This window comes from Anser anser (genome assembly GCF_964211835.1).
Source record: "Anser anser genome assembly, chromosome: 14".
Lineage (NCBI taxonomy): Eukaryota > Metazoa > Chordata > Aves > Anseriformes > Anatidae > Anser > Anser anser.
In genome coordinates this window covers 12,602,930-12,630,396 of record NC_139735.1, presented here as the reverse complement: position 1 = coordinate 12,630,396, position 27,467 = coordinate 12,602,930, and the positions used below count along the sequence as shown (strand labels likewise).

General features: G+C 65.9%; 3 protein-coding genes across 7 annotated transcripts; 2 read left to right on the top strand and 1 right to left on the bottom strand.

Moving 5' to 3' along the window:
- Positions 1–88: 88 nt before the first annotated feature.
- Positions 89–18,197, top strand: ARAP3 (ArfGAP with RhoGAP domain, ankyrin repeat and PH domain 3). Of its 4 annotated transcripts, XM_083798939.1 has the most exons (35): positions 91–521; positions 1,437–1,725; positions 1,846–2,802; positions 3,328–3,389; positions 3,637–3,710; positions 3,914–3,984; positions 6,885–7,154; positions 7,376–7,445; positions 8,174–8,294; positions 8,493–8,680; positions 9,056–9,162; positions 9,510–9,709; positions 9,813–9,898; positions 10,019–10,201; positions 10,430–10,592; positions 10,863–10,979; positions 11,086–11,239; positions 11,410–11,512; positions 11,598–11,796; positions 11,874–11,937; positions 12,219–12,382; positions 12,518–12,730; positions 12,849–12,954; positions 13,401–13,548; positions 13,724–13,792; positions 14,068–14,142; positions 14,263–14,377; positions 14,488–14,616; positions 14,731–14,864; positions 14,950–15,032; positions 15,177–15,212; positions 15,833–15,896; positions 15,990–16,127; positions 16,370–16,408; positions 17,028–18,197. In XM_083798939.1, exons 3-35 carry the CDS (start codon positions 1,886–1,888, stop codon positions 17,601–17,603), a joined length of 5,238 nt encoding a protein of 1,745 aa, XP_083655065.1. In that variant the 5' UTR covers positions 91–521; positions 1,437–1,725; positions 1,846–1,885; the 3' UTR covers positions 17,604–18,197. The 4 variants fall into 4 exon arrangements, with proteins under 4 accessions (XP_083655067.1, XP_083655066.1, XP_083655065.1 ...); XM_083798940.1 differs by lacking the exon at positions 1,437–1,725 and having other exon boundaries at positions 90–521; positions 3,331–3,389; XM_083798938.1 differs by lacking the exon at positions 1,437–1,725.
- Positions 18,198–18,339: 142 nt separating this feature from the next.
- Positions 18,340–21,418, bottom strand: LOC310881544 (proteinase-activated receptor 2-like). Its single transcript, XM_083798985.1, has 2 exons — positions 20,268–21,418; positions 18,340–19,480 (listed from the first exon to the last, which is right to left on the bottom strand). The coding sequence occupies exons 1-2, from the start codon at positions 21,046–21,048 to the stop codon at positions 18,468–18,470; spliced, it is 1,794 nt and encodes a 597-aa protein (XP_083655111.1). The 5' UTR covers positions 21,049–21,418; the 3' UTR covers positions 18,340–18,467.
- A 594-nt stretch (positions 21,419–22,012) lies between these two features.
- Positions 22,013–27,460, top strand: FCHSD1 (FCH and double SH3 domains 1). 2 transcript variants are annotated; one of them, XM_083798984.1, is made up of 20 exons: positions 22,048–22,111; positions 22,207–22,304; positions 22,443–22,488; positions 22,831–22,951; positions 23,333–23,406; positions 23,660–23,804; positions 23,885–24,021; positions 24,096–24,159; positions 24,257–24,385; positions 24,578–24,700; positions 24,791–24,886; positions 24,964–25,071; positions 25,175–25,279; positions 25,542–25,805; positions 25,885–25,968; positions 26,112–26,289; positions 26,382–26,587; positions 26,666–26,762; positions 26,833–26,900; positions 27,056–27,460. In XM_083798984.1, the coding sequence occupies exons 6-20, from the start codon at positions 23,793–23,795 to the stop codon at positions 27,113–27,115; spliced, it is 1,731 nt and encodes a 576-aa protein (XP_083655110.1). In that variant the 5' UTR covers positions 22,048–22,111; positions 22,207–22,304; positions 22,443–22,488; positions 22,831–22,951; positions 23,333–23,406; positions 23,660–23,792; the 3' UTR covers positions 27,116–27,460. The 2 variants fall into 2 exon arrangements, with proteins under 2 accessions (XP_083655109.1, XP_083655110.1); XM_083798983.1 differs by lacking the exon at positions 22,831–22,951 and having other exon boundaries at positions 22,013–22,111.
- Positions 27,461–27,467: the final 7 nt, after the last annotated feature.

Here is a 27,467-nt window from a genome sequence, read left to right as displayed (position 1 = left end):
CTTGTAGGAATCCCAGTTTTTCACCCGCCCAGTGCCCATCCACCTAAAGCCCCTCAATGGCCTCATTGTAGCCTTTTTTAGCCCCATTTGGCCAAGCTTTGCACAGCCTTCCCAGCACTCCAGTGTGGGGCCGTGGGGGATGTGGTGACACCTCCCATCACCTGCGGCACATAGGGCTGGGTGCACGCAGGATCTTCAGGGGTGTGTGGGTGCAGGGGGGCACCCTGGCTCCCCCCGGCCGTGCCATGGGAGCAGGACCCTCGCTGGGAAGGGGCAAGGGGGACAGAGCGTTGGGGGGCAGCACCCAAAGGAGGGCAGAGCCTGGAGAGGGGCAGGCCAGGAGGGTGGGGACAGGGCTGGGGACCAGAGGGCTGGCCCGGAGGAGGGACCGGCAGTGGGAGGCGCAGGCTGGGTGCTGCCATCGCCGCGGGCTGAGCCCCCTGCGCCCGGCAGGGACGCCTTGGCATCACCCCTGCCACCATGCTGCCACCGCACCGGAGCCGGCCCCGCTGAGCCCAGAGGTGAGGGAGAGCCCCAGGGGGCAAGGGACGGGCAGGTTCGGGGCAGGAGCTCTGCGGGAAGGACCCGTGCCCAACACTCAGAGTGGGCTGGCAGGGATGCAGAGGGGTGCAAGGTGACAGCTGGGCTGTCCCCCGAGAGCCCCGCAGCCAGCAGGGAGCCCCAAGGGGAGGTCTTGGGGCAGGAAAGCAGAGCTGGCAGCAGATCCCCCGGGTGATACGGCCACAAGAAAGGGGGAAATTGCCCCATTTTAGCAGCGAGCCGGCAGGCAGAAGTGGGGACATCACCCTCCACCCTCCCCACCCCAGACTTTCGTGTAGGTCCTACATCAACAAGCAGCCTTCCAGCCGCAACATCCCCAAGCCCCGCTCCCTGTGCCCTTCCCGGCCACCTCCTGCTGCATGCCCGTCACCGTCACCGCGGGCTGTCATGCAGCCACCCCTTCGCACCCACACATGTGCGCTGCTCCTGGAGCACCGTGCTCCCCCCACGTGCTCCCCACGCAGCCCCTGTCCGCAGTTCCACCAGCGGCGGCGGTGCCGAAGCGCCGGCAGCGGCGCGAGCAGGAGCCTGGGATGGCCGGGATGCGGCCCCCGCTGGAGGGGGCAGGGGATGCGTGGGAGAGCGCAGGCAGCAGGAAGGAAGCCTGCACTGAACAATAGCGGGAAATGGAGGAACTGGAAAAAAAGAGCCTGTGGCAGCACACTCAGCACAGATGGTTTCGTGCGGAGCAGCGTGATTCATGGGAAAAAGGCCCTCAGCACCCTGCAGCTCCCTCCGGCGAGGAATTTGGGGATGGGGGTCCCCGGGTGGGTGGGCACGGTGCTGGGCGCCAGCCCTGCGGCTCGCCCCGCGGGGTGCATCCCCCCCAGCCTGCTCGTGAGTCATGCTGACCTCTCCCATGCCCTCGCCGGCAGCCGGAGAGATTATGGTCTGGCCCTTCCGGCAGCAGAGCCCTCCCCGAGCTGGCCGGCACCGGAGCTCGTCCCCTGGGAGGGGCCCAGCTGCTACCCCCCTATCGCCGGCAGCAGCCCCCCTCCAACGTGCCTCATTCCCTCCCAACGAGCCCCGAGCAGCCCTGGGCTGCGGCCCCCGGCCTCGGCTCACCCGTGCCCCCCGCTCGGTGCTGGCAGCCCCGGGGAGGGGCAGAGGAGAGGCTTCGGGCTGAGAAACAACAGGATGCGGTCCTGGCTTCGGGTGCTAGAGGTGAGAGGTTCTGGGCAGGGTGGTGAGGCTGGGGGGGCCTTCAGGAGCGTCCTCTGCATGGCCAAGCCCCCGGCCTCCCCTCCTGCTGCCTCCTCACCCCTTCCTGCCCTCCTTCCCCAGATGATGGGCTGAGCATCCGTCCCGGAGGCACCCCAGGGCCATGAGCTCACCGTGCGTTCCTGACTCGGACATCGCAGACTGGCTGGCTACCATCCACCTGGAGAGGTACCGGGACGTTTTCAAGCAGCATGGGATCCATGTGGCCCGAGATGCCCTCGCGCTGGACGGTGATCACCTGCAGCAGCTCGGCATCACTGCCACCGGGCACCGCAAGAGGATCCTGAACCTGGCACAGCAGACACGGCTGCGGGCGCAGCCCTGGGCAGGAGGCCCCCATCCCCGAGCCCCCGCAATGGGTGAGGATGCCATGAAAGCAGAGCCAGGAGCAGCCACCGATGCTTTTGGGGTGCAGCAACGCGGCGCAATGCCCAGCCACGCATCATCCCAAGAGAAGGACCCAGCCCCTCCCCTGGTGAAGCCCATCCCCAAGCCCAGGACTGTTTTCTATCGTCCCAAGTCGGAGCCAGGCTCGGCACCCACACCACCGGCACGCGCCACGGCACCGGCACAAAGCCCCGATGGGGCACCCACAGCCTTCGTGGTGCTGGAGGGCTTCGTGCCGGGGGAGAGCTCCACGGACATGGAGAGCCCAGGGACAGCTGCAGCCATGGGCACGGGGACATCCCGGCTGGAGGCACGGCTCCCCGCAGCCCCAGATCACGGACAAGCCCTGGATATGTCAGAGAAACCCTTCCCGGGGGTCCCATCCGTCCCGCCACGGCTCAGCCACAGGGTCGCAGTGGCCGAGCCCAGCCCTGCGAGCACACCAGAGGGACGCCCCTCGCTGCCGGGCACGGGGCAGGGCAGGCTGGAGATGGTGTCCAATGTCATCTATGAGGGGCTCAAGCCGCCACCAGCACCCGCGGAGGACTCGGGAGGGGAGAATGGTCCCCAGGGCCAGGATCTTGGTCACGATCTGTCCCCACAGGAGCTGACCCAGCCGGCCGAGAAGCCTGAGTAAGCAGATGCTTTCCCTTGGGGAGGGGAGAGGGAGCAGAGCAGCCAGATTCGAGGACCCCCTACCCCACGGGACCCCATCCCTTGGGAGAATCACCCTCCCTGTGCCTTCCCCAGGCTCTGCATGGAGAGATCAGGAGGGAAACACATCCCATGGGAAGCTGGGCCCCCGAGGGCTCATCCTGGTTGGGGGTGGAGGATGCTGCTGTCCCTCCTTGGCCCCCCAGGGCAATAGGGCTGGGGGCCCCATGCATGGTGTGGGTATGGCTGAGGGCTGGCTGAGAGCAAGGGGGGAGATGTTAGAGGGGATCGGGATGGGGGGTGGAAATGCATCTCCGGGACATACAGCCTCAGTGGGGAGAAGGGAGCAGGCAGCAGGGCAGAGATGCTGCACATCCCAGGGGACAAACCCAGGCTCAGCCCTGGGCGGACGCAGCCCCCAGCCCACCAAAAAACAAGGAGGAACCCCTCCAGCTGCCATGAGCCCCCACCCGCAGCCACAGTAACCCCTCTTCTGTTTTCCAGCAGTCCCAGCCGGCCCACGGGGGGGTTCCCCCCTGTCCCGCAGAGACCCACCGGCAAGCCAGGTGAGAGCCCCGCACCCCCCGTGCACAGCGGTGACCCCCCGATGGCCCCAACGTGGGGGTGTCCACAGGGTGCAGCCCCTGCAGGGCTGGGCTGGCATTTCTTTCGTGCTGCATGCGCTGGATGGATGGGGTGTGCTGGGGGAGGATCAGCTTGAGGGGGTCCACAGGGGTCCCCCCAGGGTTGGCAGGTCACTGTCCTTCATCAGGCACCACTGATGGCCTTTCCTTCCCGTGTCCCTGCCCGCAGAGGTCGGTGAGCCACCCATCAGCCCCTACAGCGAAACCACCTTTGGGCACGCGGTCCCAGCGCGGGAGCAGAAGGTGAGAGGGGACAGCGGGGACGGCGTCCTTCCCCTGCCATCACTCCATGTCCCCCCGGCCCCCGCGCACCAGGGGGATGCAGTCGGCGGGGCTGCGGCGCCTGGCTGAGCATCGCTGCTGGGCAGGGTGGGGGGCACGGGCTGACCACCCTCGCAGGGGGTTAGGGGGTCTGGGGCAGAGATGTGACTGCTGCCTCCCCCCAGGGCATGGGCGTCCCCTCGGGGCAGAGCTACGAGGTGGTGGCTGAGCTGGAGCTGGAGCGAGAAGCCCGCAGGTAGGCACAGGGACAGCGAGGGCGCGCGGGGCACCTTAAAAACACGCTTCTGAGATGTACTTTCCATGAGTCCTGATAGCATCTCAGAAAGAGGAAGGAAAGCTGCTCTTCCCATTTCGGATGGGGAGGGTTCCTTTTCCTGTGTTGCTTACAGAGAGGGAGGGAGTTGAGCCACGGCTCTGCATCCCCTAGCTCCTGCGGCCAGCATGTCCCCGTTGCCCCCGCTTCGGGCTGGTGCTGCCCCAGGCTGGGCACACAGCGTGCCCTGAGCTCGGGCTGCGGTCAGCCTGGGTGCTGCAGGCACGCGGGCTGCAGGGGGGAACTGAAAATTCCTGGGAACGTAGCTGAAGAAAAAAGACCGAAATCCCCGATCTCCTCTGGAGCTGCAGCGGAGGGCTGGGCGCCGGTCATGGTCTCCGCTGGGGGCTCACAGGGGCCAGGACCCCCAGCACCCCGGGGGCAGCACCAGGCACCCACTGCCCTGCCCACGCCTCCTGCAAGCGTGGTCCTGCTGGTCAGAGGCAGGATGCGGCCGCCTGCAGGGCGTCAGAGGCAGCATTCACAGGTTTTCACTTCTGGTGGGGCTGCAGCGGGTTGAGCAAGAGACACAAAACCTTCAAAGACCTTTTGGGCTGTGCTCCTGGGCCCCGTCAGCCAGGTGCCCCAGAGCTTTCCTTTCCAGATGCCTGTCCTGACCCCCCCAGGAAAAGAAACTCCAGGCATGGCATGACCCTGGCAGCTCATTGCGTACCTCCCTGCTGGCCCCAGGTGTCCTCCAGCAGGCTGAACAGGCCTCCAGGGCCCCCAGCTGCAGCAAGCGGCCCCATCAGCAGCTCCTCGGTCCCGATGTCCCTCCTCCATCCCCGATCCTCCATCCTCCTCTAGCTGTCCCACGCGAGCAGCGGCAGGCTGAGACTGCTCTAACTTGGTGCACCTCGGGTGTCACCCTCCAGGCTCAGCAGACCTGGAAATACCTCTGATAAAGGGCCTTCCACTTTCCTTGCCCCAGGGAATTGCTTGGCTCTGGGGTTCGTTGTTTTCACTGCCCAGCACCAGCTGGAAATGACTTGGCCTTTGCAGCCTCACTGCATGGAGGCTTCCTCCACCACCCATCTCCTCAGGAGCAGCGCTGGGAGGTGGCTGGGGTCCTGCTCTGCTCCATCCAGGTCCTTGGGGTGCTCCTGCCAGGCCGTGGGCTTTGCTTGTCCCAGGAAGGCTTGGCCATGGACTTTTGCCCTTTCTTTCTCACCCTGAGCCCTCTGGCAGGGCAGCCTCAGGCTGGCCTCCACCTCCAGAGCACGCGGTCCCCCAGCTCCCTAACCAGTCCCTGCCAAAGAAGCTGGACACCAGGCTGGGACTCCAGCCAGGCAAATCACCTGGCCAAAGCTCTGTTATGATAATTAAATAGCAATTTTGGCTGAGCTCCGAGCCTCCTAGCCCCTCATGTCCATTTCCCAAATTTCGTGCAGACACTGGAGCCAGACAGGCCATCATTCATCCCCTGCCACCTCCTCAGCCCCGACGCAGGACGCCGGATCAGGACCCTCTCCCAGACCATGGTCTGCTGGCTTTCTGCTCAGCGTTCCCTTTGGTGAAGCCTGGGGCTGTCCCTTCCCTGCTGTCCCCGGTGCTCCAGCCCCAGCCTCCACCAGGAGGCACGCAGCAGGGGCCTTTCCTCCCCTGGCCCCAATTCACCGCAGCAGTGGCGGACCTTGCATAGACAAAGGCAAACAATTTTGCATGGTTTCAGCCCAACATCTTCGCAGGCCAACTTCAAGTCTCACTTCGAGCCTGTGGTTCAGGGAGATCTGATGTCTGATGGCCTCACAAGGACACACAAAGGTCCCAGGTCAAAGCACGGGCCCATGCAACACCTTGGCTCCCATGATGAGGTGCTGAAAAGCAGGTCTTTGGAGAATTTATGATCGGGGGAGTGTATGGGATAATTCTCCTCCTCCAAAAGCATTTCTAGCCCATGGACTTGTAAGCTGGAGGGATTTCTCACGTGCAGTAGCCCCCAGTGGATTTCTCCACAAATTTCTCCATTTACAACATCTCGTGCATGGGGACTCCCGCAGCCAGCCTCTTTCTGTGTAGTTCTGGACCCCACTTCTGTTGGCACTGTCTGGTGGCCCCAGCTCCTGGGATCGGAGCGGAGGTGGCTGGGAGATGCCTCTCTGCCCTCCTCATGCCCCTGGTGACCTCCGAAGCCTCCCTCCATGGAGAGATGGAGCCCCTCAGCCTCCTCGGGCGCTGCTTGGGCAGAAGCCTTGCTATGGCTTGGTCCTTCCCCGCCGCCTTTCCTGCAGCCCACTCCTTGTCCCGGAGCTCGGTGCCGGTGCTGCTGCCTCCTGCCCGTTGCCGTCGTGCCTGGGCAGCTCCCCTGTGACCATCAGACATTTTCCAGTCCGCTTCCTTTTCAGGGAAAGAAACGTGGCTTTCTGAGGGAAGGGGCAGGCGCAGTGGTTTATTTTTATGATTTCCTTTTATTGTTACGGCTGGATGGTCTCGCCAGGCCTCATCTCACTGGGGCTCCCCGAGAAAACGAGGCTGACGCCAGAGCTCCCCCTGCCCATCTTTCCCAGGCCCTGCAGCTGGGCATGGGGGGACACCCCGGGGCCACGAACACCAGTAGGGCACAGGGAGAGGCCAGTCTGGGAGCCAGGATGGGGGCAGCTCTTACCCAAGGTGCAGAAAACCCTTTTACCAACTGTCTCCAGCCTCGCCGTCAGGCAGGGAGGGCTGCTGGTGGCCATGGGGCTGGTGAGCACCAAGCCCTCATCCCACCCCACTCGTGGAGATGCAGAAACCCAAGGGGCTGGGTGTCCCGAGGAGCCCAGAATGAGTCCAGGTTTGGTGGGGAACATCTCCTGATGGTCCCATGGCCCCGTTCCTCGCAGGACGAGCAGCGAGTGCAGCAGCGAGGGGAGGAGTGAGGATGAGGAGACGCGCACCAGGCTTATCGAACGCATCGCCCAGAACGACACGGAGGGGTACTCCACCGTGGAGGCTCCGCGGGCTGAGGGCACCCCGTTCAGCCTGCCTCCCCATCTCTACCCTGACGAGGTGCTGGACGACCTGACCATCTCCCCCTATGCGAGCTACACCTCGCTCTCCGAGCCCCGGCCCACCATGCTCAGCGGTTGGCTGGACAAGCTGTCCCCACAAGGGTACGTGCCCACCATGGGGTGGTGACGGGTCCCCATGGTGAAGCCCCCTTGGGCAAGGCTGCTGAGGTGGGCACGGGGGTCTCAGAGCCATCCGGAGCTGCTTGGGTCCTGGGTCCCATCAGTGTGCTGCGAGGGTCCTTGTGCAGCATCTCTGGGGTCCATGTGGGGCCCTCAGGGGACCACCCTTCTCCTAACAGCCCGTTTTTCTGCCATCCCAAAAGGAACTATGTCTTCCAGAGGCGCTACGTCCGCTTCGATGGGAAGAACCTGATGTACTTCAGCAGTGAGAAGGTGAGAGGGGGCAGGATGCGGGCAGGAAGGGGCTGCACTGTGCTGCCTAATTAGGAGAGGCTGAGGGCTGGGAGTTTCAGCCTGGAGAAGGCTCAGGGGGATCTCATCAATGCACAGGAATACCTGAAGGGAGGGAGGAAAGGGGATGGAGCCAGGTTCTTCTCAGTGGTGCCCAGTGCCGGGAGAAGAGGGAATGGGCACAAAATAAACCACAGGAGGTTTCCTCTGAACACCAGGATTTCTGTGCTGTGCGGGTGACTCAGAGCTGGCACAGGTTGCCCAGAGAGGTTGTGAAGTCTCCATCCTTGGAGTCTCCAGTCCACATCCTCGAATATCTTCAAAAGCCACCTGCGCGTGGTCCTGGGCAATCTGCTCCAGGCGGTCCTGCTTGTGCAGGGGTTGGACCAAATGGACCCAGAGGTCCCTGCCAGCCTCTGTGATCCTGCGGCACATCAGCCCCTTGTCCATCTTCTGCAAGGAGCCGGCACAGCCCCAGCATCACCAGGGTCGAGCTGCCGTGTCCCCGCACCCAGGGGACCTGCCTGGCCCTGTGTCGGTGGCACTGAGTGGAGAGGGCCCACGCGTGGCCCCAGAGCAGCTGCTATCACGGGGGGCTTGCAGCCAGCCCTTTCCTGCCCACTACCAGGGTTTGGTACCGGTGTGCCCAGTGAGGCAGGTGCGGGGGTCCCAGGGCACAGTTGGGGTGACCCCCCCGGGGCTGCTTTCAGGAACCCTACCCCAAGGGTGTGATCCCGCTGTCCGTCATCGAGATGGTTCGCGCCAGCAAGGACAACAAGTTCCAGGTGGTCACCAGCCACCGGATCTTCGTCTTCCGTGCCGAGAACGAGGGTAAGCCAAAACCTGGGCTGGGGGCCATCAGTCCCCAGGGACCCATCCCTGCCTCCGACCCACAGATTCCCCTGGGCAGCCCTGTCCCCACAGCGGCCACTCCGAGCAGGGGACACCCCTCCCCACCATGCTCTGCCCCATAGCAGGGCAGAGGGAATGGCTCGGGGCTGCCCCCTTAGCTCTACCCTCCCCGCGCAGCCCAGAGGAACGAGTGGTGCTCCACGCTGCAGAAGAAGGTGGCTGACCAGCGCCTGGGGGGCTCCCGGCCACGGCCCCCCAACACAGCGCACTGCCAGAAGTCGGGGACCCTGGAGCTGAAGGGCCAGAAGTCCAAGGTGTTCGCAGCCCTCAGCCTGCCCGAGATGTGGCTGTACAAGAGCGAGCAGGTTGGTGGCACTGCCCTGGCACCCACAGCAAACCCCACGGAAATCCCACCTCCTGTCTGCTGAAGTTTCTCAGCATCCTGTTTGCTTTTTTTCTCCCTGGTCACCTCATTTCCAGTTTGCCTGGTGCACGCTAAGCCACCCCAAGTGTTTTTTGCTCAGGCTGATATTTGCCATATGAGTGTGCTTGGCTCAGTGTTCCCTTTTAAGATGTAACCTATCTGCAGGGTGCTTAAGCCACACCAGGCAGGATGGGTTGGAAGGTGTGGGTGCCAGCTCTAGGTGGGCCAGGCAGCACAGGGACACAAGGCTGGAGGTGCTGGGTGCATGCACTGCAGCCGTGGGCAGAGCCAGCACCGGCGTCGCTCTCATCTGCAGTTCTTCAAGATGGGCATTGGCATCTGCGTGATCGAGATGCGTGGCTCCACCATCCGCGAGGCCAAGAACCGCAGCTTCGAGCTCATCACCCCCTCCAAGATATTCAGGTACCGGTGGCAAGAGGGATGGGGACAGGGACAAGGAGAGGGACAGGGACGGGAATAGGAATAGGGACAGGGATAGGGACAGGGATGGGGATGGGAATAGGAATAGGGATGGGATGGGGATGGGATGGAGATAGGGATAGGAATGAGATGGGGATGGGCATGGGGACGGGGACGAGGATAGGGATGGGGATGGGGAGGGGCACAGGGATGGGGATGGGAATGGGGACGGGGATGGGGACGGGGATGGGGACAGGGATGGGGATGGGGATGGGGACAGGGATGGGGATGGGGAGCAGCTGGTTGCGGGAGCCAGGAGCTCTGTGAGGATTGGCCGCTTTTGCCCACAGCTTTGTGGCAGAATCGGAGCGGGATAAGCGGGAGTGGATGGAGGCCCTGCAGGAGGCCATAGCCGAGATGCTCTATGACTACGAGGTGGCAGAAAAGATCTGGTCCAACAAAGCCAACAAGTACTGCGCAGACTGCCAGGCTCAGAACCCCGACTGGGCATCCATCAACCTCTGCGTGGTCATCTGCAAGCAGTGCGCAGGCCAGTACATCGCCCTGGGGGCGGGCAGGGTGCGGGTACCACCTGGCACCAGTTCCCCTGGCAGGGCCAGGGGATGCTCACCCGCCTGCTCCCCCCCCCACAGGACAGCACCGCAGCCTGGGCTCCAACATCTCCAAGGTGCAAAGCCTGAAGCTCGACACCAGCGTCTGGTCCAATGAAGTCGTGCAGGTAGAGGCACTCAGGGCTCCCTGGGGCAGGGCAGCAGCCCCATGGGCTCTGCTGGGTTGCAGGGATACTGGGCATCCCCTTCTACCTGCTGCTCGCCCTCACTGTGGGACTCTCCCGCAGCTCTTCATCGTGCTGGGCAATGACCGAGCCAACCGATTTTGGGCTGCCCGCCTCCCCACCGCCGAGGCTCTCCACCCGGACGCCAGCGCTGAGCAGAGACGGGACTTCATCGCCCGCAAGTACCGGGACGGGCGGTACCGCCTGCCCCATCCCCATTACGCCACCCAGGAGGAAGTGCTCCAGGTAGGGGCCACCACGGGGTGCGTGCAAAGTGCTGGGGGGCTGGGAATGACCCTGGATATCCACATCTGAGATGCCAACACCTTCTGCTTGGCTGACATGCCTGCGTTCCCACACTGGGCTGCCCCATGGGTGTGTGGGTCATTGTGCCCTGCTTTAAGCACCCCAGCAGTGGGATGGGGCTCTCCGTCAGCCAGGACGTGGTCCCTATGGGTGCCTGTCTCGTTCCAGGCGCTGTGTGCTGCGGTGGCAGCACCAGGCTTGCTCAAGACCGTCCTGCAGTTCTTCTCCTCTTCAGAGGCTGGGCTGGCTGCTGACCCTGCAGCCTACGAGATGGCCCCAGGGGCTGACCTATGGTGGGATCTGGAGAGCAAAAGGCACAGGAATCATTCAGGTAACTCAAGCCCCTTCAGGCTGTGATGGGGGGGCTTCCTCCTTGCTGCTGTCCCGGTGCACCAGGGCTGGGGACAGCCAGGGCATATGGGCATGCCCCACCGGACCCCCCCTTTGGGGTGGGGCAGGGTGGTGGCTACATTTGGAGCCCCTTTTTGGGGAACCCCCATGCCTGGAGCATCCCTTTGCCTACACCTACATGAGTGGGGGTCTCCCTGCCCCTGGTACCCACATTTTGGTGGGTGCCTCCTCTCAGTGCTGTTCCTCACAGGGGAACCAGGTCCGGAGGGCGTCTACAACGAAATCACACAGCCGGTGACACACAGCGGGTACCTGCACCGGGCCACAGCTCCCCCCCGGCTCCCGGGCACCAAGAAGAGCAGAGAGGGTAAGTGTGGGGTGCATGGGAAAGCAAGGGGCACGTGGGGAAGTGTGGGGTGTGTGGGAAAGTGTGGGGCGCCCACCCCACCAACACTAACTCCACCATCCCACAGACTTCCAGCGCGTCTGGTGCTCACTGGAGAAATCTCTGCTCTTCTTCGAGACGGAGAAATGCACCGAGCCCCTGGGCCACATTGAGAGTGGGGAGCTTCTCTCCCTGGGCGTGAGCAGAGCCCAGGCACCCACAAACCCTGGCGCTACTGAGAGGTATCCCCAGGGTGCCCCCTCCTCGGCAAGGGGGGACCTGCAAGCCTGGAGAGCCCATGGGCATGCAGAGGGCAGGGACGGGCACCGCTCCCTGCTTGGTGGCTGGGCACATCCCGAGCATCTCTGGGTGCAGGGTGGGAGCAGCCCTGATGGGGGCTCATCCTCCGCAGGTTTCGCTTCACCCTCGAGCTCTTCCTCACTGGGGAAAAAGTGCAGCACCTGGGGGCCGACAGTCCTGAGACACTGCAGGCATGGGCAAGCACCATTGGCAAGGTGAGCTGGGCACCATGCTCAGGGGGGACCTGTCCCCATCCTGAGCCCTGCATTTGCCCATCTCATCTCTTGTTCCATCCCACAGTGGTTCACTCCCATGAGCTGTCACTGCCTGCTGGGCTACGAATTCCAGCGAGCGGGCCAACTGCGCTACAAGTGCATGCTCAACCCCGAGCGCTGGCAGCAAGCCTTCTTCATCCTGCAGAAAGCCCACCTCTTCATCTGCCCCGCCGAGGAGGACGGGGCCGAGGACAGCATCAACCTGCGGCGGCTGCAGGAGCTCAGTGAGTGCCCAGGCTGGGCGCGTGGCAGCGGGTGGCCGTGCCCCACTCTGAGCCCTCCGCTTCTTGCCCCCACGCAGGTCTGGTGCCCCCCGCAGATACGCTGGAGAAGAGGGAGATGCTGCTGCTGGTGGAGATGGGGAGGTGAGAGCTGGATGTGGGAAGGATGGAGAGGGTACTGAGCGAGCTCGGCTGATGCTGGGGTGAAGGCACTGGTGTGCGGGCAGAGGATGATCCTGAGCCCACTGCGGAGATGCTGTGGGGGTGGTGGCATGGTCATGGACAAGGGGCTTGCAGAGGTCACCCCGGCTGCAGGTCTCTCAGGGTTGGGTGCCCCTAGGTTCAGCCTGGTGCATGGGGTGGGAGGGGACAACCCAGCTCCCCGGCAGCCTTCATTCCCAGTTCTCCACCCTTGTTGTTCTCAGGACGTTTTACCTGCAGGGCTTGTCGCGGGCGGACACGGCGGCGTGGTATGCTGACATCCAGGCAGCGGCGGGGGGCCGGGGCAATGCGCTGCGGGACCAGCAGCTGAGCCGCGGGGACATCCCCATCATCGTGGACAGCTGCATCGCCTTCATCACGCAGTACGGTGAGCACGGGGCCCACCCCAGCACTCGTGGGGTGGCCGATGGGCATGGATAAGAATCCCTGCTCTCCGGACACCAGCCCTGGTGGGGACATCCTGGGCAGGATCAGGCCCCGTGACGCTATGTCCCTTCCCCAGGGCTGCGCCACGAGGGGATTTACCGCAAGAACGGAGCCAAGTCCCGCATCAAGGTACTGATGGAGGAGTTCCGGCGGGACGCCCGCAACGTCAAACTGCGCATCAGCGACAACTTCATCGAGGACGTCACTGACGTGCTGAAGAGGTTCTTCCGTGAACTGGAGGACCCCGTCTTCACCCTGGAGCTGCACCCGCAGTGGAAGGAGGCTGCGAGTACGTCCCTGCTCCCGTGCTGGGCGTGCAGTGTCCTTTAGGACAGGGTCCCAGTGCCAAGCCGGCTCTGGGCCCACCAGCCCCAGTGATGGTCCATGGCTTGTTCTCCTCCCTCCAGAGATCTCCTCCAAGCCGCAGCGCCTGGAGCGGTACAAGGAGCTCATCCATCGCCTGCCTCGACTGAACCGCAAGACCCTGGCCGCGCTGATCGGGCACCTCTACAGGTCAGCGTGCCACCTCTCCATGGGGTCCCTGCAGGGCGGCACCTCCCCAGGGAACACTGGATTCCATCCCTGAGAGCCAGGCAGAGCCCAGTGCCCCCAGGACAGTGCTGGGAAATGCGGGAACATCTGGGACAGCTCAGACATTCCCAAGGTTGTCCTGCAGTAGGGGGGAGGTTTGGGAGTAGGGGACACCCCCTTGTAGGACGTCAACTTCACCCAGTGCCCAAAAAAGGGGAAAGAAAACAAATTCCCACCGCTGACTCAGAGCACGGTGGGATGGCATCTGGCAGTCCTGGAAACGGGAACTGCCCAGCAGGAAGTTCCCAGTCCTGGTGATCCAGAGAGCTGGGGAGAAACACACTGGTTTTGGGGTAGAAGAGGGCAGCTGGGGCCGACAGCCCCTCCAGAGTGGGGCCTGTCCCTCACCGCCGCGCTCCCTGCCCCAGGGTGCAGAAATGCGCAGACCTCAACCAGATGACCACCAAGAACCTGTCGCTGCTCTTCGCACCCAGCCTCTTCCAGACCGATGGCAAAGGCGAGCACGAGGTGAAGGTGATGGAAGACCTCATTGACAACTACGTCAGCATCTTCGATGTGAGAGCCCTGCAGGTCCCCCCTCCGTGCTGGCCCTGTCCTTGTCCCCACGCGTCCTCCCACGCTGGCCCCCGTCCCTCACCCTGCATCACCCGTCCTGGCCATGTGGCCTCAGCCCGCTCCACACTGACCATTTGTGTCCCCCCTCTCTTCCCATCCTTGCTTCCTCCGGCAGATTGACGAGGACCAGGTGTCCCAGATGGAGCTGGAGAACAGTCTGATCACCACCTGGAAGGACACCCAGGTACTAGGGATGCGCTGACCTTCAGCACTGCAGGGCCACGGGCTGGTGGGACGGATGGGGACGCACCCTGCTGCGGGTCCCTGCTGTCCCACACCTCCCCATGGTGAGGCGAGACATTTGGGGAAGGATCTTCTCCCCCATGTCTCCCTTTCACCCATCACCTTGAGGCTCAAGCCAAGCTCCAGCTCCCCAAAATGCCATCCCCAGCCCCTGGGGAGTGGGGACGTGCACAGCACCTGTGCCATCACGGCACCAATGCCACCCCTCTCCCACAGCTCTCACAGGCTGGGGACCTCATCATCGAGGTGTACCTGGAGCAGAAGCTGCCCGACTGCTGTGTCACCCTGAAGGTGAGTCCCAAAGGACAGCCGTGCCGAGGAGGGATGGTGGGACGTGGCCTCCTGGCGCAGCCTGTCCCTGGGTCCCATCCTGCCACCGCCCACCGCAGCTCCCCATGTGTCCGGCCCCAGGTGTCCCCCACGATGACAGCGGAGGAGCTCACCAACCACGTGCTGGAGATGCGCAACGTGGCGACCAGCCTGGACATCTGGCTGACCTTCGAGGTCCTGGAGAATGGGGAGCTGGGTGAGCACAGGGCTGGGGATGCTCAGGGGGAGGTTTGCTACCAGGAGCAAGGGGGACGGTGGCTGGAAAAGGGAAGGGACACGGCAGTGACAGTGTCTCTGCCTCCCCAGAGCGGCCCCTACACCCCAAGGAGAAGGTGCTGGAGCAGGCATTGCAGTGGTGCAAGCTCCCAGAGCCCAGCGCCGCGTACCTGCTGGTGAGGAAGGTCCCCATCAGCGAGGCCAGCTGCCTCTTCACAGGTGAGGTGACCAAAGAGGGGCCCAGCACCCACGGGTGGCCCTAGCCAGCACCCATAGAGGGAGCACTCTGTGATTAATCCCAGCCCCCTGACCCCCATCTCTTCCACCGGGCAGGTGCCAAGCGTGAGACCCCCAAGTGTGGGCTGCTGAAATGCCGCGAGGAGCCCCCCAAGCTGCTGGGGAGCAAGTTCCAGGAGCGCTACTTCGTCATCCGGGACCGGCAGCTGCTGCTGCTCAAGGAGAAGAGGGTATGGAGGGGTCAGAGAGGGGGACCCCAGGGACCACGATGGCACAGTGGTGGCCACACAGGTCAGCTGGGCTCTCTGTCCCCAGAGTGCCAAGCCGGAGCGTGAGTGGCCGCTGGACGCAGCCAAGGTTTACATGGGCATTAAGAAGAAGCTGAAGCCACCAGCGCAGTAAGTGGCAGCTTCCTGGATGTGGCCCTGGGGCATGCACCCCCCCCAAAAGCTGTGCCAATAGCAGGCTGTGGGACAACCTGACCCCTGCGCCCTGCTGTGTTGGGTGATGCTGCCCCACTGCCTGCCTCTTCCCTTCTCCAGGTGGGGCTTCACACTGAGCCTGGACAAGCAGCAGCTGTGAGTATCCGCACCAGCTGTCCTGGGGCTGGGGGTCCCTGTGTTTAATGGGGCTGGGATGGCCAGGTTCTATCCTGCAGGGTCCTGAGGGCAGGGCAGAGCTGGTGCCTGGCTGTGGCACTCAAGGGACAAAGCGGGGCGTCCCCATGCTCCCTGGCACGAGCTGGGGACCAGGCATGGGGGAGAGTCCACCTCCCCTTCCTCGCCAGCACCCCTGGGAGATGCATCTCCAAGCATTGGGCTTTGGTGAGACCTGCCCAGGTGCGTGTATCACCCGTGAGGCTGTGCCACCCGTGAGGCTGTGCCACCCGTGAGGCTGTGCCACCCGTGAGGCTGTGACGCCCATGAGGCTGTGCCACCCACCAGCCTTTGTCCCGCCGGCTGTGTCCCCATGCAGCCAAAACCAGGCTGCTGCTGGGTTCTGAGCTGAGCTGCCTCGGGGGGGCTGGGTTAGCTCTTGCCTTGGACCAAAGCAGTTGTTTGGACATGCAGGGAGTTTTGGGGGGTGCCCCACCAAGGGGAGTTGTGCTGGCAGCCCCTGGCTCACAGGCAAGGTGACAGGAGGTCCTGGGCCCCACTGTCCCTGCTGCCTGGCAGCTCCTCAGCTGTCTCCTCTGCAGGTACCTGGTGTGCTCGGGGCAGGCTGAGCTGTGGGACTGGACCACCAGCATCCTTAAGGCTCAGGTGGGTGCAGGCAGGGCTGGGTGGGGAGGGGAGTAGAGGAGAGGGGAGGGGGCCAGCCACGCAGCCTGGCGTGACCCCACTCCTGGCACGCAGCACGACGACCTGCGCCCCGTCATTATGCGCCGGCGCTCCTCCTCCGACCTCGCCAAGCAGAAATTCGGCACCATGCCCCTGGTGCCCCTGCACGGGGACAGCACCGACGCCACCATGCTCTCCGCCAACCAGACCCTGGTAAGACCTCAGCACTGACCCTGCCTCTGGGTGCTCCTGCGCCCATCCGTGTCCGTGTGCCCACCCAGGAGCCAAGCGGGTGCTTTGGGCGTGTGTCCCCGTGCCCGGCGTGTCTGCGTGCTGCGTGCTGCACTCGTGTCCGCTGCCCCTCCGTGCCCCCCCTGCCCAGGCAGGTCTCCCCGCACCCCCGCCCCGCTCCGCTCTATCGGGTGCTTATCTCTGCCTGTCTCCTCTGTTTCCAGCTCCGCCTGCACACACGAAGGACTTTGTCCATGTTTTTTGTAAGTACCCGCATGCGTGGGACGTGTTCGTGCTTTGCGTTGTGCATCCCGGCTCCGGGGGCAAGGGCTCGCCCACAGCATCCTGCTGCCCCCTGGGGACGTGCCCGCACCGCCCTGCCCATGCTGTGCCCACCGTCCTGTGTGTCCCACCCCGGGACTGGGGTCCCTGCGTGGTCCTGGTGTGAGCAGCCAGGAGTGGGGATGTCCAGCCCAGCTCCTAGCACCTCCCCAGAGGGGCTGGACGTATGAAATACAAGGAAGTAGGGTTGGGTGCTGCTCTCCATCAGGTTATTTTTGCCTGGCCAGATGTTGTCTTGCCTCACCTGGCTTTGTGTGTGGGCACCCGTGGCCTTTCCCCGCTGCACCACCGCTGCCAGGGACTCTGGGACAATGCCACCACTTGGTGACACTGATCTGGTCCCACTGGAGCCCAAAGTGCCCAGCCTGCACTGGCCAAAAGGGCAGCAGAGACTTGTCCAGAGACCTACAGCAGGGTTGGTGCCCCACAGGGGCTCTGCCTGGAGCATCAGCCCCACGGCAGGGGGGCAAAACTCCCCGGGCAGCACCTTTGTGCGGGCACACGGGCACTGCCCCTCACCCCGGTCCCCGTCCCCCCCAGCCCATGAAGGTGCACCAGGACTCCCTGGAAGAGGAGCAGCAGGAGAACGAGGCGGACGCCGAGCCCGTCTACGAGGAAGTGGGCAACTTCCCTGAGCTGGTGGCGCTGGAGCTGGAGCGGGGGCTGCTGGCGGACCCCTCGGCTGTGCCCCCTGTGGACAGGTCCAAGAAGCCGACCCCGGGCCCCGAGCACCCCCCGGCCCCGGCATTACGCTCCTCGCTGCCCGCCAGCCCCGCGCAGAGGCTGCCGGGCCTACCCGTCACCAAAGCGCTGTCCCTCGAGTGGGGCCTGAACCTGGAGTGTGACGCGGCCCCGTCCTGCGGGCCCAGAGCCACCCACACGGCCTCTCTGGAGAGGAACGTGGAGCCCTCTGCGGCACCGGCTGGGGACCAGGAGCCGGTGGCCACGCCAGGGAGCAGCCCCAGCTCTGAGACCTCTGTGGGCGTCCCCAGGAAGAGGAGCATGCAGCTCTCCTCGTCCATCAACGAGAAGCTCATCCAGGAGCTCAGCAGCATCATCCTCAGGAAGAATGAGGGCCAGCCGCCAGCGACGGGGCCGGGCCAGCCGGTGACATGACCCGGGGTGGCACCGACCTGGGGGTCAAGTCACATCTGGTGGCAGCGGTGACGGGGAGGGGACTGCAGAGCCGGCACCCTCCTCCTCCTCCCGGCCTCACCCCAGGGCCAGGCTGGGAGCAGGGACAGGTGGGGACCAGCAGCCGGCGTGGTGCCACCCCTTTGGGGGGACAGGGGACAATGACGTGTGTCTGCGTGTGGGCAGCACACCCGCCATCGCTGGGCTCAGCACCGAGGGGAGCGAGTCATAGGGAAAATAAAAGCAGAACTGCGATGCTCGTGAGCATCAGACGGGGCACGTGGTGCCAGGGACACGGGGTGCGCGGGGTGCAGCCTTCCTCCCACGTGAGCCCCCTGAGCTCTGCCCAGCATCCCCTCCCCAGCCCCGGTCCCCTGGTGCAGGGTTGAGGCACCCATGTGCCCCCCCCTTTCCCCTTCTTGAGCACATCGTGGGGCATTTCTGGGGGGTGTCCAGCAGAGGGGCTGGCCGCGTGTGCCCGGCGTGTGGTCCTGGCGATGGAGGACGGCTCCTGCTCATCTGGGGCATTTATACCTGCTCCTTACACCAGCAGGGAGAAATAAAGGTTTATTTGGACTCTGGGGGGTTCGGTCACCGCAGGGCGAGCGGTGGGGACACTGGGTGGGGAGGGACCCGTGGGACAGGGGCACGGAGGTGGCAGCGCCAGGAACGGAGCGGTGGGGACCGTGCTGCTGAAGGTTTCGGGGTTTTTTCGGGGCGGCAGCTCTGTCCCCCCTTGGGCCGTTCCCAGCTGGGGACAGGGGGCTCGGCGGGGGTGAGCCCCGGGCTGGCAGCTGGAGCAGGGTCCCCTCTGCATGGGACACAGCCCCATGTCCCCAGCCCCGCCTAGAGCTGGGTCTTCTCGCTGGACCTCAGGCACGAGGCTGCCTTCTCCCACCCCCTCCGTGTCCGGAGCCGCTGGGGGCAACAGCTGTTGCGGAGCCAGCCCCGAAAATCTCGGGAGACGTAGAAGTAGATGAAGGGATCGAAGCAGTTGTTGAAGGCGCTGAAGGCCAGGGCCAGCACGTACCAGATGTAGGCGGTGTTGCTGCACACCGTGTCCTGCAGCAGGTAGTGGATGAAGAGCAGCACGTTGCTGGGGGTGAAGCAGAGGATGAAGACGAGGAAGACCACGGCCAGGACGCACACCACGTGCCGGTAGTTTCTGTGCTTGGCCAGCAGCCGGGCCAGGATGCAGCTGTAGGAGATGGTCATGAGCACGAAGGGCACGCCGAAGCCCAGCCCCACCAGCGAGAGGAAATAGGAGTCAAAGAACTTTTGCTCATCCTTTCCGAGGACATCGTGGCACGTCGTGATGTTCAGCAGCGAGCTGTGCTTTGTCTGGGGGTAGAAGAGCAGGGGGCTCACGCCCAGCCCCACCAGCAGCCAGATGCCCACACAGATGCCCGCCCTGCCCCACGTCCACCTGGAGCCCTTCAGCACGAACGGGTGGACCACGGAGATGTAGCGCTCCAGGCCGATGCAGGTGAGGAAGAGGATGGAGCCATACATGTTCCCATAGAAGAGGGCCACTGTGGCGCGGCACAGGTAGTCCCCAAAGAGCCAGTGGTTGCCCAAGAGGTGGTAGCAGATCTTGAAGGGCAGCAGAAGGACGAAGAGGAGGTCGGCACTGGCCAGGTTGAGCAGGAAGAGGGAGCTGGAGCACCTCCTGAAGTTGACCACCAGGACCCAGCAGGCCACAGCGTTGGCCGGCAGCGCCACGAGCAGCACCACGGAGTAGAGGGCGGGCAGGACGCGGGTGGACATGGTGCTGTTGAGAAAAGCTTCCACGGAGGCGCTGGGGCACTTGGCTTCTTCCTGGGGGGTGAGGGGCCGCAAGACGCGCCCCTTGCCACACGCTGCGGAGGACACGGGATGTGGGGCTGGGCCGAGAGCACCTCCTGGTGCCCCTTCCCCACGGGGACCCCCAGAAACTGTCACCTCCCCCTGTGGCGCCACCAGCAGAAGTGACTCTCTGCAGCGTGGGCACCCAGGAACCCGAACACCCCCCTGGGTGCAAGCCGGGGTGCCTGGGACGAGGGACCCTGGGGGGTCCCGCCCAGCATGGGGGACACAGGACACGGCCACCCACACCAGGACAGGGCTGGGACGAAGCCACCAGGGTCTTGCCTCCTCCTCCTCCTCCTGACACAAGCTGGCTGCACGCAGCTCGCCAGCTCCCTGCGGTCGGAGGCTTTTCGCCTGACGCAGAAGCAGAGAACGAGCAGGGCCCCAAAAAACCACTGCCAAGCAAGTGACAGCCGGCCCCTTCCTGCAGCCGGGGCACTGCAGCCCCCCCAGCCTCCCCCCGATTTTGGGCCACTGCATGCCCGGACGTGCCCCTGGGACCCTGCGCGGGGACCCGGTCCCCTACAAACTGTGCCACCGCTCCCCATCCAGGGAACAGGGGACAGCGTGTTGCTTTTTGGTGCCGGGAGGGAAAGTTGTCCCCCAGCACACCTGGGCCAGATGTCCCCCGGTGGCAGGGCTCAGGGGTCTGCACCGTGGGAGCTGTCACCGTGTCACACAGCCGCCCCCTCTGAGTGCCAAGCGTCGGCACATCCCACACGGTCCCCCCCATCCTGCTGTGCCCAGCCCCTTGTCACCCGTGTCACCGAGCCAGGGGACAGCCACCAGGACACTTACCCACGGGGAGCTGGGTGGCCAAGCTGATCAGGAAGGTGGCGGCGACGCCGGGCGAAGTCACCGGCAGGGACATTTCGGCAGGGTGGCCTCCGCCAGAGCTGCGTCCCCTCGAGAGCCACCGGCAGGGCTGGCCCCGCTGTGCGTCACCGTGGCTGGACGGCCACCGGCTCCCTTCCTCTTCCTCCCCTGCCACGTGCGTGCACGCTGCCCCCGTTCCCAGCAGCCCGGCGGGACGCTGTGGCCTGCGGTGGCCCCCCGGGGATGTCACCAGCAACAGCCACGGGGGCCGGGGGGTTCCCAGCCTCCTGCACGGACGGGCTGGGGAGGAGGAAGCAGCCGCTGGTGGCTGCGGCGGGACGATTTGCAAACCGCTGCAGGGAGGTGACACGCGACGTTCCCCGGCAGGGGCAGCGGGGACATGCCTGGAACAGACGTCCCCGGGTCTGGTGGCTTCGGACGAGCCCGTTCCACACCGCGAGTGGGACCCCCGGCTGTCCCCTTCCTGCGCCCAACCCGCTGCTGCAGGGCCCCCAGTACGTTTTCTCGGCTCCCCACGTGCCCCCGGAGCTGGTGACAGCTGGTGACACGGCCCAGGACAAAGCGTCACACCAGGCGAAGGGACAAAATGCCCCCCAAAATGCCCTGGGCGGGCAACAGGGACGGCGGGGAGCCCCCCAGGGACAGAGCACGGGACGGAAGCGCCAGCAGAAAGAGGAGCGAGAGGCAATGGGGACATGGGGACCGGGACATGAGGACATGGGGACAGGAGACATGGGGACATGGGGACATGGGGACGGGACAGGGGGGCGAGGGCTGCTGGGGAGCCTCGTGGCACTGTCCCCCCCCCACCAGTGTCCCTGCAGCAGGGGCCGGCCAGGCCAGGGGCCGGGCACCCTTCCTGCTAGGGGTGGCAGTGTCCCTGTGTCCCCATGTCCCCATGTCCGGGCGCGGTGCCCTGCCTGTCCCCGCAGCAGGACATGGCCCCAGAGCTCCGTGTCCCCGCACCCCAGCACCGGGGCCGCAGGGCTCCCCGTGTCCCCATACACCACGCCTGGAGCCCCTGTGTCCCCACAACCCCCTGTCCCCGTGTCCCCGTGCCCCCATGTCCCCCGTCCCCATATCACATTCTCCCCCTGTCCTTGTGTCCCCTTGTCCCCCTACCCCTGTGTCCCCATGTCCCCATCTCTCTGTCTTCATGTCCCTGTGTCCCCCATCCCCCTGTCCCCCTGTCCCCACATCCCCATGCCTTCATGTCCCTGTGTCCCCATCTCCGTGTCTCCCCACCCCCATGTCCCTTTGTCCCCACATCCCCATGTCCCCCTGTCCCCGTGCCCATGTCCCCATCTCGGTGTCCCCATGTCCCTGTGTCCCCTGTCCCCATGTCCCCATGTCCCCATCCCCTGTCCCCATGTCCCCATGCCCCTTTATCCCCCTGTCCCCATGTCCCCATGTCCCCATCCCCTGTCCCCATGTCCCCGCCCCCACCCCCCTGTGCCTGCAGAGGGAGGAGGGCACAGCGCGGGGGGCGGGGCTCACCCCGGTGGGCGGGGCCTGTAGGGTATGGGCACGTGAGTGGGCGGGGCTTTGTTTGCGGGGCGTGGCTATGTGGGCGGGGCCTGATGCGGAGGGGCGGGGCCTGGCGCAGAGGGGGCGGGGCCTTGTGCGGAGGGGCGGGGCCTCGCGCTGAGGGGGGCGGGGCTTGTTGCGGAGGGGGCGGTGCTTGGTGCGGAGGGGGCGGGGCTTGCAGGGGGCGGGGCGGGGCCGCAGTTCCGGGCCCGGCAGGCGCGCGGCGGGTGCGGGCCGGTGGGCGCCGCGCCGGGGGGATGCAGCCGCCGCCGCGCAAGGTGGGCGCGGGGCCGGGGCCGGGGCCCTGCGGGGCGCCGGGGCGGGGAGGCGGGGCCGCGCCCCGGGGCTGAGCCGAGCCGTGCCGTGCCCGCAGGGTAAGCTGAGCCAGGAGGTGAAGCTGCACTTCCTCGAGCAGCTCTGCGGGCTGCAGGGCAAGCAGCAGCGGGACGCCGAGCTGCTGGAGGACATCAGGTACGGCCGGACGGGGAGCGGGGGCTGCCGGGGGGGACAGCGGGGGCTGCCGGGGGGGATACCGGGGGCTGCCGGGGGGGATACCGGGGGCTGCCGGGGTCCGCCGCCGGCCCCGCTGCCCCCCGCCTTCTCCCGCAGGTCGTACAGCAAGCAGCGCGCCGCCATCGAGCGGGAGTACGGGCAGGTGAGGACGGGGCCGGGCTGTCGGGAACGGCCCCGGCCCCTCGGGGGGCTCCCGGCACCTCCCCGGGTGCGCGGGCCCGCGGGGAAGGACACGGGAGGGTGGCGGCCCGGCCCGTGCTGGGTCATGGCCGGGCTCCGTGCACCGCAGCCCGGCCCCGCTGCGTCCCTCGGGGTCGTGCTGTGTGCAGCCGGCACCCCGCGACCCTCACCTCGTGTCCCCTCCGCCACGGCCCGCGGGGTTGTGGCAGTGCCACCGCGCCTGGCACCCCCGGCCCTGACCCCCTGACCCCTCTGACCCTCTGGTCCCCTGACCCCCCTGACCCCCTCTTCTCTCCCCCAGCAGCACCCAAGGGGCTCCAGGGGGTCTCGGCCCCCTGCTGCGCTGCACCTTCTGCCTCCCTCCCGCTGCTGCCCCGCTGCTTTCCCGGCTGCTCGCCTGCTCTGTGCTCTCGGTGGACTCTCCGGTGGGTGCAGCACCCCGCAGGGACTGTCCCCGTGTCCCCCCCACCAGGGCTCAGATCGCTCTGCGCTTGGCTTTGTTGGGGCTCCTCCACTCTGCCGTCACAGCCAGCGTCCCTCGCTGATGTCCCCTTCCTGGTCCTTGCTCCTGAAAGCCGCCACCTGGGGGGGTTTTCCTTTACCTCCGCACCCCCTGGCACTGCCTTCGGGCCAGCCTTCGCCTCCTTTTCCTGCACAGGCTGCTTTCTGCCCCCAACCTGCCCCCCCTGGGGACACCCACAGGGTGGGCAGCCAGCCCCAGGGGACCCGCTCTCACCCCCAGGGTGGGTGGCAGGGTGCCGGGGTGCCCGGCGAGGGAGCACCGGTGACAGCGGGTCTGTCCGCAGGCACTGCAGAGGCTGGCCAGCCAGTTCGTGAAGAGGGACTGGCAGCGGGGCCGCAGCGATGCCGGTGACTCAAGGTGAGCTACAGGGGGATGGGGACAAGGGGCAGGGGTTGATGCGTGGCCCTCCCAGCTTGGAGATGGCAAATGCTGGCCAGGATTTGGGTGCTTCAGGGATGCAGCCCTGAGTGGGATGTCCCCATGGATGCAGTACCCAGCTCAGCGGGACGGCAGGGGCAGGCTTTGCTGTTTTCTGGGCATCCCCAGAAGCCTCAGCAGGGCTGCACAGGAGCCCCACGGTGTGGCTGATCCCGTGCCCTCATCTCTGCAGGGGAGTTCTCACTGTCTGGAAGGGCGTCATCGAGGGGACCACGTACGCCGGGCAGGCCCGCGTCACTGCCTCCGAGAGCTACCGCAGCCTCGCCGCCGAGGCTGCCAAAACCGCCCGCCTGTCCAAGGAGAGGATGCTCAAGAAGGTACGGGGTGAGGGCACGTCGCCCCCGGGACAGGGTGAAGGCAGTGGGGACAGGTCCCAGGGCTGATGTCCCGCTCCCAGAGCATCGAGCAGCTGCAGAAGGCACAGGCAGAGCTGCTGGAGACGGTGAAGGAGCTGGACAAGGCGAAGAAGCAGTTCACCCATCTCCAGCACAGCAGCGAGGTGGCCAAGGACAAGGCAGCCGACGTGGAGGCACGGTGAGGAGGGGACGGGGGCTGCAGCGGGAGTGGTGGGGACACGCAGGGGGTCACACTGTCCCTGTCATCCCCAGGCTCCGCAAGAGCGACCGGAGGATTTTCCACACCAAGGCCAGCCTGCAGAAACTCAGCGCCAAGGTGGGCAGTGTGGGGACGGCAAGGTCCCCAGGCACGGGGACCGTGCGGGGCGGTGTCCCCCACCTCGTCACCACCCCTCGCTGTCCCCGTCCCCCAGTTCTCCGCGCAGCTGGCCGAGTACTCGAGGCAGCTTGCAGGTGTGCAGAACGAGTACGTCCTCATGCTGGTGTCCGCCAATGCCCACCTGGACCACTACTACCGCGTGGAGCTGCCCGCTGTCATGCAGGTAGCAGCTCTGTGGACACCTCCCCAGCTCGGGGCTGCTGGGGGGCACAGCACCCCACTGCTCCCCCCTGGGCAGGGCACGGCGGGGGTCTCGCAGGGCTGGGACAGGTCCCCATGCTGTTGGCATGGTCCCCTGCCCTGTCCCCGAGGAGACACGGGGGCCATGTGGGGGTCTGCCACTGGCTTTCCACAGGCTCTGGACGGCGACCTCTACGAGCGGCTGCGGGACCACTTGACCACGGCGGGCCAGGCGGAGGTGGAGACCTGCAGGGCCACGCAGGAGTGGTTCCAGAGCGTTTCGGAGGCGGCCACGCGGGTAACGCCACCCGTCCCCGGGTCCCCGACGGCTGGCAGATGGGGACGGGTGAGCATCCCTCCCCCAGCCCCATGCTTCTCCCCGCCGCAGGTGTGCCGGGAGCAGGACCTCCTCCTCTTCTTGCAGGACCACGCCGCCTTCACGCTGGCACCCGAGCAGCGTTTCCAGCTCGCTGGCATCCCTGAAGTAGGTGGGGTGGGGGGCAGTACAACACGGGGAGGCCACACACCCAGACCATTCCCAGCCACCCTGTCCTCGCCCAGGTGTCCCTGCTGGAGCCGGAGGATGGCGGGGCCAGCCTGGAGAAGGAGGCCCGGCGCTGGGCCACGCGGGTGACCCGGGATGGCAAGAACAAGGCGCACGGCGAGGAGGTGGGTGCGTGGCCAAGGCCGTCCCTCCCAGGGGTCTCAAGGAGGGGCAGCAGCTGCAGCCCCATCCCACCGCCCCCCGTCCCGACCTGCTGGTGCCCCCCAGGTGCTGCAGAGGCTGGAGGCCAGGAGGCAGCAGGTCTCTGAGGCGGAGGCGGCTGCTGTGGAGCGGCAGATGGAGGAAGTGCGAGAAAACATCCGGAAGGCAGAGGTGGGTCCCAAACGTGCTTGGGGTGGCCTCGAGGTTTGTTGCCCTCAAGGGGTTTTGGGGACGGGGGTATACAGGGATGTGGAGCTGCAGTGGCAGCACAGTGCAGGGATGCTGTGCCATGTAGTAGCCGTGCTGGGGGCTGGGTCCTTGGGGATGGGGCTTGGCTGTCCCCCACCCCACTGTGGTCACCTTATCCCTTGAAAACATCCCTCCCCATCCCTGCCCTGTCCGTGCCGTTATCCCCTCCCGGTCCGTGCCTCAGGTCGGCAAGGCGAAGGCAGAGGCGCGGCTGGCGCTGCTGCGCGCGGTGGGGCTGGACGTGGACGCCTGGCTGGCTGGGGCTGTGCGGGCGGGCGAGGAGCACCCGCGCACCCCCAGCAGCACCCGGCCGGGCGAGGAGGAGCCCACGGGGCTGGACCCCGCCGAGTTCGATGACTACGACAGCGACGAGACGTTCGAGGATGCTGAGCCCGGCCACACCGCCCGCACCTACCCCTACACCTGCAGAGTCATCTTCGGGTACCAGGTAAAGCCACGGGTGCCCGGCCCTCGTGGGGATGGCACTGCCGGCCTGGCTGTGACACGCTGTCCCCTGTTCCCCACAGGGCCGCCAGGCGGACGAGCTGTCCATCGCGCAGGGAGAGGAGCTGGAGGTCATCGAGGATGGTGACATGGAGGAGTGGGTGAAGGTGGGTGTGTGGGCAGCTGGAGTGGACTGGGGTCTGCCCTCCGGCTCATCGCAAAGCTGGGGGCAGTTTTGGAGGGTTCTGGGCCAGGGGGACCCAAATGCCATCATGTCACTGGGATGGTAACGTGGCTTCTGCCCCACCAGGCTCGGAACAAGGCAGGCCAGATCGGCTACGTCCCCGAGAAGTACCTGCTGTCCCTGGGCTGTGTGGGCAGCGAGCCGAGTTTGGCCACTGGGACTGGTGTCGTGGGCCCCTCGGGGGCCGCCCTGCAGCGGCAGCTCTCCAGCATCATGGCCGCGGAGCTGGTCCTGGAGCCCGGAGGTGGGTGTGTGGGGCACGGGTGTGTGGGACATCGCTGCCCCGGGATCGAGCTGCGGGACCTCGTCCCATGGTGCTGAGCCCCCTCCCCACAGCCTGGCTGGTGCGAGCCCTCTATGACTACGAGGGACAGAGCCCCGAGGAGCTGAGCTTCCCCGAGGGTGCCATCATCCGCGTGCTGCCCCGTGCTGAGGACGAGGTGGACGACGGCTTCTGGACGGGGGACTTTGACGGCCGCGTCGGCGTCTTCCCCTCGCTGGTGGTGGAGGAGCTCACTGGGGCTCGGGGGATGGCTGGGCAGGTTGGTGACAGTGACCGTGGCTGCAGGGGGGTCCCGGTGCTGCCCGCCCTGCTCCAGCGCTCGGCTCTGTGTTCGCAGGAGCTGCCCTCACCGTCCCCGCCGCCCTTCTCCCCACCCAGCCTCGTGCCTGGCAGCAGCGTGGGCTCCAATCCGTCTCCTGAAACTCTGCTGGGAGGTGAGTGCTGGGGGTCAGGGGGTGTCTGGGAGGGCCCACAGAGCATGTCTGAGCTCTTGCGTGGGTGCAGTTGGCAGGCAGGAGGGCACGGGCAGCGGGCAGAGCTCTCCAGACCTGTCAGCCACCCGCATCCGTCCGGTAAGCACCCCTTCACTGCGATGTTCTCCCCCCCCAAATCCTATCCCAGATCCCCACAAAGGGGTTGTGCATCCCCACAGCCTCTGTACTGGGGGTCAGGGCAATGGGGAGCCCCTGGCCTCAGCCTGTGGGCATCTCCTCCCCTCTCTTGGCAGCTCCGTGCGCCTCCCCCACCACCCGGCAGAGCCCCCGACCCCGAGCTGGACCTCAGCTGACCCTGGGGATGCCCCTGGCCCTCCCCGGGCTGCACAGTCTTCACCCGAGCGAAACATGCCCCCCGTCCTTGGGTTGCTCCCCTGGGGCAGGAGATGGTGTGGAGGGGAGCAGGACCTTCCCTGCACCCTGCTGTTCCCCGAGCTGGTCTCTCCAGGGGCTGCATCCTGCCCAGAGCTGCTTGCAGGGTGCTCCTGCATCCCCGTATGGCACCGGGCAGCCGTGCCCCTGCCCCTCGCCCATGGCATTACTTCCCCAGGCCCCTCTGCCCCTCCTCATGCTGGGTACCGCACCGTGTTCGGTGCGGGCAGGGGGTGGCCATGCCCCAATAAAACCAGTTCGCTCCACCGCTGT

Bases quoted from the DNA above. Each gene is read 5' to 3' on its own strand.
- ARAP3 (XM_083798938.1), top strand. From the start codon at position 1,886: ATGAGCTCACCGTGCGTTCCTGACTCGGACATCGCAGACTGGCTGGCT. The intron at 8,295-8,492 runs GTAAGCCAAAAC...CTCCCCGCGCAG, and splicing joins CTTCCGTGCCGAGAACGAGG to CCCAGAGGAACGAGTGGTGC. The intron at 15,897-15,989 runs GTGGGTGCAGGC...CCTGGCACGCAG, and splicing joins CCAGCATCCTTAAGGCTCAG to CACGACGACCTGCGCCCCGT.
- LOC310881544 (XM_083798985.1), bottom strand. From the start codon at position 21,048: ATGTCCCCATGTCTCCTGTCCCCATGTCCTCATGTCCCGGTCCCCATG. The intron at 19,481-20,267 runs GTAAGTGTCCTG...TGTCCTCCGCAG, and splicing joins GGCCACCCAGCTCCCCGTGG to CGTGTGGCAAGGGGCGCGTC.
- FCHSD1 (XM_083798983.1), top strand. From the start codon at position 22,091: ATGCAGCCGCCGCCGCGCAAG. The intron at 22,489-23,332 runs GTGAGGACGGGG...GTCTGTCCGCAG, and splicing joins TCGAGCGGGAGTACGGGCAG to GCACTGCAGAGGCTGGCCAG. The intron at 24,022-24,095 runs GTGAGGAGGGGA...TGTCATCCCCAG, and splicing joins GCAGCCGACGTGGAGGCACG to GCTCCGCAAGAGCGACCGGA.